The following is a 10,124-nucleotide window of genomic DNA, read 5'->3' on the forward strand; positions in this document are numbered from 1 at the left end:
GCTAATGTGCTGAAACACCAAACTAGGATCTAGATGTTGTTTGTTGTGTGCTTATCTCGACATTTCCATATGCTTAAAAATATTCATATGAACTACTGGAAAAAGGTAACCCCCATTAGGTTACAACTTAATTCGAAATTACATAATTTAATCCAAAGTAAGACACTCAAAAGGTGGAAGACTTGGAAAGCCTTACCCCTGTGGGGGGGTGCAGAGCGAGGAGAGAGGCCGGCACGTACCTAAAGACGGGGAGGCGAAGGCCGTGACAATCTGCGGCGAGGCCAAGGCCTCCAGCCTGTTCTTCAGCGCCTCCAGGTGCACACATTTTTCTGAGTAGTCTGGCGTATCAACAAGCATCATTAAGCTGTTCTGCATACCGGTCAGCTTGGCAGAAATCACAGCTATGTCCTACGAAAGGCCAGAACAGAAGATATTTATTTTTAAAGACCCCAGGCCCTTCAGGAGCGCCTGGGTGGCTCAGTTAGCTAAGCCTCTGCCTTCGGCTCAGGTCATGATCTCAGGGTCCTGGGATCAAGCCCCACATTAGGCTCCCTGCTCAGTGGGGAGCCTGCTTCTCCTTCTCCCACTCCCTCTGTTTGTGTTCCCTTTCTCACTGTGTGTCTATCAAATAAATAAATAAAATCTTTAAAAAAAATGGAAAATTATTCACACGATTTTTTTATTAAAGATTTTACTCATGTACTTGAGAGAGAGAGAGAGGGTGCCACGCATGAGCAAAGGGCTGAGGGGGGGTTGCAGAGGGAGAGGGAGAATCAGACGACTCGCCAAGCACAGAGCCCAATGTGGCAAACCTCAGGACCTTGAGATCATAACCTGAGCTTCACGAAGGCAGATGCTTAACTGAGCCACCCAAGCACCCCTCACATCTTTTGACCTCGTATTTCCTTTTCTAGAAATTTGTCCTAAAGAAACAATTGGGGGGGGGTGCCCAGCTGGCTCAGTTGGTGTACCATGATCTCAGGGTGGTGAGTTTGAGCCCAACATTGGGTGTAGAGATTACTTAGATATAAAATCTTTAAAAAAACAAAGAACGAACAATCAGAGGGACACAGAGATAGTCATGGATTCTAATTAATTAATGTGATTCTAGTGTTGTAGTAACGAAAGCCTGGAAGCAACCTAAATCCTAAAGGACGAGTCACTCATAATGACATGCGGAATATGTGCACATATTAAAAATCGTGTTTTTGAGAAGTATTTTTTTTTTTTAAAGATTTTATTTATTTATTTGACAGAGAGAGATCACAAGTAGGCAGAGAGGCAGGCAGAGAGGGAGAGAGGAGGAAGCAGGCTCCCCGCTGAGCAGAGAGCCCGATGCGGGACTCGATCCCAGGACCCTGAGATCATGACCTGAGCCGAAGGCAGCGGCTTAACCCACTGAGCCACCCAGGCGCCCCTGAGAAGTATTAATTACAAAGGGAAATAAGACTTTCTATTAAGTAAGAAATAAGACATTCATTTAAGTAAGATCTTGTTTAGATAAAAAATAGACACTAGAATATATGTAATGTCTTTATACCAGTAATACATAATATATACAAAATACATAAGCACAAATATGGAAATAGTAGAAAAAAATACCCAGTACACATTAAAAAAACTTATCAGTGTGCACAGGAATAGGATCATTTTGTTTTCTGCCTTGTACTTTCTGGAATTTTCCAAATCTTCTAAGACACACATAAATTATGTTTAAAATTAGAAAAATAAATGCTGTTTTTTAGAAGAATTCAAGGTATAGTAATTGTGTTTCATTTCATCACTCCACAGGTGTCTATATCATGTCAGACACCGTGTTAGATGCCTGAGACACACAGAAGCTCACACGGCAGCCCCTGAGTTCACAGCGTACTGGGACAGTAAGATCAGGATACAATTTAAGGAGTACGGCTCAGGTGCCAGCGGGCACAGGGAGGGAGCGAATGAGTTTGCCCGCGAGAGGCCAGGAGCCAGCAGGGATGCCAACTGCCGCAACGGTTTAGCGGAGGGACAACGGGAAGCAGGACCAGAGCAGTGGCAGAGGAACCCAACGAACAGACAACCACAGAGAGGTCCCGGGATGGGAAAGGCCCCCCAACCTGTGTTCCACACTCCATTTCATCCATTTTCTCTGCCTTTTCCATGGAGGTTTCTCCCGAACTCTGTGACTGAGAAGGTCTTCCGTCAGGTGGGAGACACCAACTCCAGAAGGTGGAAAGACCCAGAGCAACTGCAGGTCTTCCCACTCTTTGCCTGTGTGTGTTTCCACGTGCTGCCTTTTCCAATCCCTTGCGGGTTCGGGGAAATGACTTTCTTGTTTGTGTCTCTGAACCTCAAGCGCCTGCCTACCTGGCCTGCAGACATGCCCTCAACTAAAGACCTACCTGAGTTTTTTTTTTTTTTAAAGATTTTATTTATTTATTTGACAGAGAAAGATCACAAGTAGGCAGAGAAGCAGGCAGAGAGAGAGAAGATGAGGGAAGCAGGCTCCTCGCTGAGCAGAGAGCCTGATATGGGGCTGGATCCCAGGACCCTGGGATCATGACCTGAGCCAAAGGCAGAGGCTTAACCCACTGAGCCACCCAGAAGCCCAAGACTTACCTGAGTCTTGAAGGTCTCCTCGATGTCGGCACTCAGTGTGCTCCACTTGTCCGCTTCCTGAAGGGATTCGGCCGCGAGCTGCATTCTGGACTTCACCTGGTCGATTTCTACCAATACCTAAAAGAGAGACGAGAGGGCAAACACTAAGGAAGTGGCAGTTCCTTCATCTCTGGCCTCCGCCTGTGACCGGAAACATAAGCATCACAGCACGTGCCTGTCCTGAGGGAGCTTCTGTGAATGTCTCCCCAAAACAAGAATCGGCATGAGGGACAGGAGCCGAAATACCTGCATTGACTGAGATGTATCCTGTTCAAATTTTTTAATGTCCTCCTTGACAAGAATCATCTGTTCTTTCAGAAAAGACGCTTCCTGTTTCAGGGCTTCGACATCGCGGAGCACTTTGGGCATGTTCTGAAGAGCCTGGTGACTGGTTTCTGTAGCAAGAACCCAAGAACAAAAGGTGAAACTCGGACCGGTCACCAGTGTCAAGATGAACAGATCGTGAGACAGGAAGGGATTTTGCCCAAAGCACCCCCAACCACACAAGTTTTCTGTGGAAGATGCGGAGGGAGAGGAGGAGGGCTGGGAGGCGGGCTCTGCCAGGACCGTGTCCTCCCAGTCTGCCGGACGTGCGCCATGTGATCTGACAAGGACGGAACCGTCAACCTGACCCAACATGAACGCTTCTCCACGACTGAGTTCAACTGAAAGTCCCTTCGTGAGGAGAGGAGGTGAAAGAATCTGACACTGGGTCAATGCCAACTATGTAGCAGGTGACCTACGAACATTCTAGCACTGAAGGTCCGCAGGAATCACCAGCAGCCACCTGTTACAAATTGGGAAACTGAGGCTCAGAGAGGTTGAGTAACTGCCCTCGGATTTCACAGAGCTGAAACCAAACCTTACATATGTCTGGCCCCAATGTCCGCATTCCATGGTCTTTTTGAAACAGACTCCACAGACGGCCAGCGCCAACTGGGGCACAGTTAAATGCAGGTCTCTAGGCGCCTGCCAGAGTTTGTCATTTAGCAAGTCCAGTAGGAGACCGGGTGACACTAAGAAAGCTGCATGTTGTAAACAAACGTCCCAAACACAGACTACAGCGTGCACATCTCTGGGCCCTCTGATGTGTTACGTGGAACTGGGAGAGCTAATGGCACGCCCTCTGACCTTTAACGGGCAATTCACCGGGAATCAGTAAGTCCGCTGTCTTCTCTCTACCAGTGCGCTGAACGGAACCTGAACATCTTGTTTTAAGATTTTATTTATTTACTTGACAGAACGAGATCACAAGCAGGCAGAGAGGCAAGCAGAGATAGAGGAAGGGAAGTAGCTCCCCATTGAGCAGCGAGCCCGATGTGGGACTCGATCCCAGGACCCTGGGATCATGACCTGAGCCGGAGGCAGAGGCTTTAACCCACTGAGCCAACCAGGCGCCCCTAGAACCTGAACACCTTGAAGAAGTATTTCAGGAACCTGTTCGTCCAGCTGTGACATAGAATAACAATCTGTTTCCAGCACTGACCCCAGGTAAAGTTCTAAGACTAAGAAAACAAAGACAGAACAAGGATTTCTTTCACACAGAGACGGACTTTGAACAATGCTGACTTTTAACAACATTTTTATAGCCCCAACCTTCTGCTTGCTAAGCCTCAGTCACTCTTCGGCCCCTGCTGATCCCTCGCTTTCCTTCTCCACAACCCTTCCCCCCACAAACTGAATCCACTCTTTCTTCCACTTTTTTTTTCTTAAGATTTTATTTGACAGAAAGAGAGACAGTGAGAGAGGGGAACAGAAGCGGGGAGAGTAGGAGAGGCAGAACCAGGCTTCCCGCCGAGCAGGGAGCCGGATGTGGGGCTCGATCCCAGAACCCTGGGATCAAGACCTGAGCCAAAGACAGACGCTTAACGGCTGAGCCACCCAGGCGCCCCTCTTTCCCCCATTTTAAAACTCTCACTTGCAGTGGTTGCCTCTGGGAGGATAAGGACCAGATTTACTGTGAAGGGGAACGGAGGCACTTTCTTGGGTGACGGCAATATTCTCCTTGACAGAGATTTAGGTTATCCCAGCGTACACACTGGCCAAAACTCATGATGCTCATCAGAACAGATCTGTGCCTTTCACCTTATGTAAACTGTATTCAGTTGAAAAATAAAGAGCTGTAAAATAAGTACTGAATTCTACTGTTTAGGGTACCAACTGAAATGTACAGGGGTAAAGCATACTGACGTCCGCAACTCATTTTGAAACACGTCAAAAAACAGGATGGATGGGGGTGCCTGGGTGGCACAGTGGGTTAAAGCCTCTGCCTTTGGGGCGCCTGGGTGGCTCAGTGGGTTAAGCCGCTGCCTTCGGCTCAGGTCATGATCTCAGGGTCCTGGGATCGAGTCCCGCATCGGGTTCTCTGATCCGCGGGGAGCCTGCTTCCTCCTCTCTCTCTCTCTGCCTGCCTCTCTGCCTACATGTGATCTCTCTGTGTCAAATGAATAAATAAAATCTTAAAAAAAAAAAAAAAAAAAAAAAAGCCTCTGCCTTCGGCTCAGGTCATGATCCCAGGGTCCTGGGATCGAGCCCCACATCGGGCTCTCTGCTCAGCGGGGAGCCTGCTTCCCCCCCTCTCTCTGCCTGCTTGTGATCTCTGTCTGTCAAATAAATAAATAAAATCCTTGAAAAAAAAAAAAAAGATGAATGAGTGGAGAGAGGGACAGATCCGTGACAGAGCAGAGCAGTACACTGTTCGCTGCAGAATCCAGGTGGTGGGCTATGGACTCTCTTTACAAACTCTCCCACAGTCCCCGACCGCGAGGGACCTGCACCCACAGTCACTCAGCTCAAGAACCTGCTGTGTTTCTCGATGCTCCCCCCGCTCACCCCTCCTTCCAATCCATCAGCAAGTTCTTCCCATTCCCCCTCCTAAAAATATCTTAAATCTACCCATTTCTCACCATGCCCACTGCCATAACCCCACTTAAAGCCACTATGTGACAGTCCATTCTTCTGGACAGCTGCTTTTCAAACAGAGACAAAAACCCATCCATGTCTCTCCCCTGCTTAAAAATCCTCTGGTACCTACCCTTTATATTCATTTTGTATCAAATCCAAACTCTTTAATGTGACATTAAATGTCTGCATGATCTGGTCCCTGTTTGGTTTTTGTGGGTTCCCTCCACCCGCCCCCAACCTGATCTATTAACTGATCCAACCTAAGACTGGTCTGTTTTTTTGTTTTGTTTTGTTTTTAAGATTTTATTTATTTGACAAACAGAGATCACAAGTAGGCAGAGAGGCAGGCAGAGAGAGAGGAGGAAGTAGGCTCCCCGCTGAGCAGAGAGCCCGATGTGGGGCTCGATCCCAGGACCCTGATCATGACCTGAGTCGAAGGCAGAGGCTTAACCCACTGAGCCACCCAGGCGCCTAGGACTGGGTCTTGTTCAACACTGTATCTCTGGAACCTGGAAAACAGTTTGTGCCCAGTAAATGTTTGTTGACTAAATGAATGAACAAATCAATCCTCCAATTTGGAGGCCTCAACATCCCCCCCTTGAGCCTCTGCAATAACGTCTCTTCACTGCAGACTTGAGCCCTTGTCTCATCTTCCATAAAAATAAAGCTTTAAACCTCTGAAGGCTTCCCACTGCCTAAGGGCCAAATTCCCAAATCCTTAGGATGACCAAAAGGGGACACCTGGGTGGCTGAGTCAATTAAGTGTCCCACTCTTGATTTCCACTCTGATCATGATCTCAGGGTCATGGAATCAGGCCTGCTTCAGATTTTCTCTCTCCCCCTCTCTCCCTCTGCACCCCCCTTCCCTGGGTGCGTGTGTGTGTGTGTATCTGTGTGTAAAGAATAAAATAAAATAAAATGATGGGCAAAAACGCCTTTCATCCCAACCTACTTTTTTGTCTTATCTCCAGAAGTCTTCCCCTCCCCCGGGGAAAGTGTGATCCTATAATAATAGTATTAATGACTAATGTTTGTTGATGTTACTGATGCAGCTCTGTTAGAATTTCTCACTCTTCTGTGGGCTAGCTAGGCCTTCTTATACCCACATGGCCCTGCGTGTGTTCTCTGTCCCCTTCATACCAGAGGGAGCAAGGTATAACGGGTAAGAGCCCTAAACTCTGGGACCAATCCTTGGCTTCAAATCCAAACTAGAAACCTGATGCTGGGTCCGTGACTTCACTCAGCCACAGTCTCTACAACTATAAAGTGGGAACCATAACTGTGCCCACCTCCAAGGATTATTGCCAGGTTTAAACTGGATAATTAGACTGAAAAGGGGCAACATTAGCATTTTGGCCAGGACCGTTCTTCATTGTGTAGGACTACCCCAAGCATGCAGGACACTAAGCATCGCTAGGTATTTCCACTAACTGTCCCTCATTGTGACATTCCTTCCCATCGCAAGGACTGAAAAACACACCCCCACAACATCCAGAAACTCAGGGGGATGGTGGGGCTGGAAGGAGGTGACATGACCACCCCTGGTTTGAGAACCACTTAGTTAATACATACAAAGCATTTAAAAGAGTGACTGACACATACCAAGGACTCAAATATTGCTATCACCGTTATTAATGTCCTTTCTCTCTTTGCCCTATTAAGCCTTCCTTCAAGGCCTAACACAGTTGGAAAACCCTCTATGATTAGGGGTGACTGCACGCTTCTGCCAGCTCTCACAGCTCCTGGTCCTACTTGCAGAAAAGCCATCCCTCATTGTAACTCAACTGTTTTATATCTTCCCCACGAGGCAGCAATCTCCTGAAGGGTAAACTTTTTGCCCCTGGCCCCGTTTCTGGGCACAGGTGTGGCAGATGCTCAATTATGAGTATTAGAGGCAAAGCACAATAAAGAACCTGCAGTGAAATAAAGCTCCCCTCCCCCCAACAACAGCCTTTTCTTAAACACTGGACCCATCTCTAAAGTAAAGTTCTATTTACTGGGTCATAAACTTCCCTGCGGGACCTCTCTCCCACCAAGCCTGGCAGAGAGACCGGCGTCCAGGATGCATCTAATGAACATACGGTGAGTAAACATCGAGTCGAGGAGTTAATGGAAAGGTTGCTGGTGTGTATTGTTTTTCAGTTAACTATCCTCGAAAGATGGTTCAAGTCTCTATTCAAGGCAGCCCACCTCCAAGGACATGAAGGTCCGCTAAAACCAGCCCGTCTTCAAGGGCATGAGGGTCCGCTAAAAAACTACGCTCCCCAGATTTGTGTCATTCCCACGCCGCTTTGATATGCTTTTGCGAATTTAAGGACCAGGTGACGATTAGTTACTATTCTTGAAATTCACTCTTTGGGACGTAAAGGAAACCTGATGGCACCGCCAGGGGTAGGAGGCAAGCCCCGGCCTCGGCAGGCGTGAGACAGGCGGCAGCGAGCTGAGACCGGCCCCCGGCTACCCGCACCCCCCGACCAAGGGTCTGCAGGAGGGGGAGGGGAGGGCCGGGCTCGCCTTCCCACCGCGGGGCCCGCGCCCGCCCGCCGCCCGCCGCCCCACGCCGGTCCCGGCAGCTCGGCCTCACCCTCTACGGCGTGGTTCACCTCCTGGATGAACAGCTGCAGCTTCATCACCAGGGTGGCCGCGTGGCCGTCCGCCTTCCCCGCCGCCGCCTCCTTGGGGCCGGTCCTGAAGGCCGCGTTGATCCACTCCTTCACGTCGAAGTCTTCCGCCAGGAACTTAGAGAAGTCCATGGCCGCACCCGCGCTCAGCCCCGGCGTCCGGCGGCAACGAGGCTGTGGGGTCGAGCGGCCCTGAGAGGGCACTCGGGCTGGCCTGGGGGGAGGGGGCGGCGGCAGGCAGAACCCTCAGCGCCCACTAAACTCGTCCCTCCGCGTCCCCTCTGTGAACTCGCGGAGCAGCGGACTCCGAATGGCCCTCGCCGCGCGCCGTACTTCTTCCGGAAGTGGGTGGCCGTTACCATAGCGACGCCGGCGCTTCCGGGCGCTCTGCAGAGCTGGGGACCGGAGAAAGGCTCCCGGCGCAGAGCGGCTCGCTGCTGCTCTTGCTAACTTGAGTGCACGCTGAGCGCTGAAAGTATGTGCTTACTCTGAAGCCCTTACGTGCACTGGCGCACTTAAAGAGTTCACTGTCCTCCGAGGGCCGTTATTCTCCCCCAAGGTAAAGATAAAGAATCAAGAGGCCGCTGAGCAACTGGTCCAGGGTCAGGTCGCCAGAAAGGGGGACTGTGGGGCCTTGAACTGGGGCAAGCGGGCCACTGGAGCTTGAACTCTTTACCACGCTTTCCTGCCTTCCTACGGAGAGCGGATCAATCTACGCGATGTGGCCTCAGCCCTCGCCATAGCCACATTGTCCTCCTGTCCTTTCCCGAAACGTACCACGCTGGAACTGGAACTGACCGGTTGCACCTGTTTTCTGTAGCCTCGTAGGACGCCTCGGAAAAGAGAAGGCTTCAGTGTCCTGAGAACCGAAAATTTAAAAAAATGCTTTGTGTGTAATTGCGAATAGTTTTGCCACTTACCCTTCTCACGCCAGGCATACTCCGACTCGATGCATATGGTAGTTCTTGAAGACTCTGTAGATCTAAGAACCCCAATCCACAAATCAGGAAAGCTAGTATACTGTTCTTGGTGGGAGCGTTGGAAGCCTTAGGCGCCTCTACAATATATCCCTTGGCCTCCCTGATGAACATTTTAAAAATTGCTTTACTAATAATTTACAGGATATAAAATTCACCCATTGTGGGATGCCTGGGTGGCTCAGTGGGTTACGCCTCTGCCTTCAGCTTGGGCCATGGTCCCACATCAGGCTCTCTGCTCAGCGGGGAACCTGCTTCCCCCTCTTTCTGCCAGATGCTCTGCCTACTGGTGATCTCTCTCTCTGTGTCAAATAAATAAATCTTTTTTAAAAATTCACCCATTGTAACTATACAGTTCAATGATTTTTAAAAAATTTAGAGTTGGTCTATCTCCACAAGAACATTTCCATCATCCAGAAAAGTTCCTTCCTCCTCATTTGCACTTAATTTCTGCTTCCACACCAGGCCCTAGGAAACCACTCATCTGCCATCTCTATAAATTTACCTTTTGCAGACATTTCAGATTTCCATCTGGCTTGTTTTCGCCCAGCGTGTTTTTTGAGGTCCCTTTGTGTTGCACCATGTATCGGTTTGTTCCTTTTATGTTGTTAAATAGTATTCCATTGTGTGGATATGACATATTAGCCATTCACCAACTAATGGGCATTTATCCTGTTTCTAGTTTAAAGTCATTATGAATAATGCTGCTATGAATGTTCGGCCACATGCCTTTGTGTAGACAAGTTTTCATTACTTTTGGATATATTCTTAGAAGTGGAATTGCTAAGTTACAAGATAAATTTATGTTCAACTTTTTTTTTTAAGATTTTATTTACTTATTTGACATAGAGAGAGAGATCCCAAGTAAGCAGAGAGGCAGGCAGAGAGAGAGGGGGAAGCAGACTCCCCGTGGAGCAGAGAGCCCCACGTGGGGCTTGATCCCAGGACTCTGGGATCATGACCGGAGCCGAAGGCAGAGGCT

At 49.0% G+C, this 10,124-nt stretch overlaps 1 protein-coding gene across 2 annotated transcripts in view; it reads right to left on the bottom strand.

The window, feature by feature from the left end:
• COG7 (component of oligomeric golgi complex 7) overlaps window positions 1-8,515 on the bottom strand; it is an 81,582-nt gene extending 73,067 nt beyond the window's left edge. For both annotated transcript variants that reach the window (XM_032328084.1, XM_032328083.1), the window contains exons 1-4: window positions 8,129-8,515; window positions 2,887-3,035; window positions 2,602-2,718; window positions 240-408 (exon numbers count right to left, since the gene is read on the bottom strand). In XM_032328084.1, the coding sequence (XP_032183975.1) occupies window positions 240-408; window positions 2,602-2,718; window positions 2,887-3,035; window positions 8,129-8,297 (604 nt within the window). In that variant the 5' untranslated portion in view covers window positions 8,298-8,515. The remainder of the gene's footprint in view (window positions 1-239; window positions 409-2,601; window positions 2,719-2,886; window positions 3,036-8,128) is intronic.
• Window positions 8,516-10,124: the final 1,609 nt, after the last annotated feature.

Source organism: Mustela erminea, chromosome 20 (genome assembly GCF_009829155.1).
Source record: "Mustela erminea isolate mMusErm1 chromosome 20, mMusErm1.Pri, whole genome shotgun sequence".
Lineage (NCBI taxonomy): Eukaryota > Metazoa > Chordata > Mammalia > Carnivora > Mustelidae > Mustela > Mustela erminea.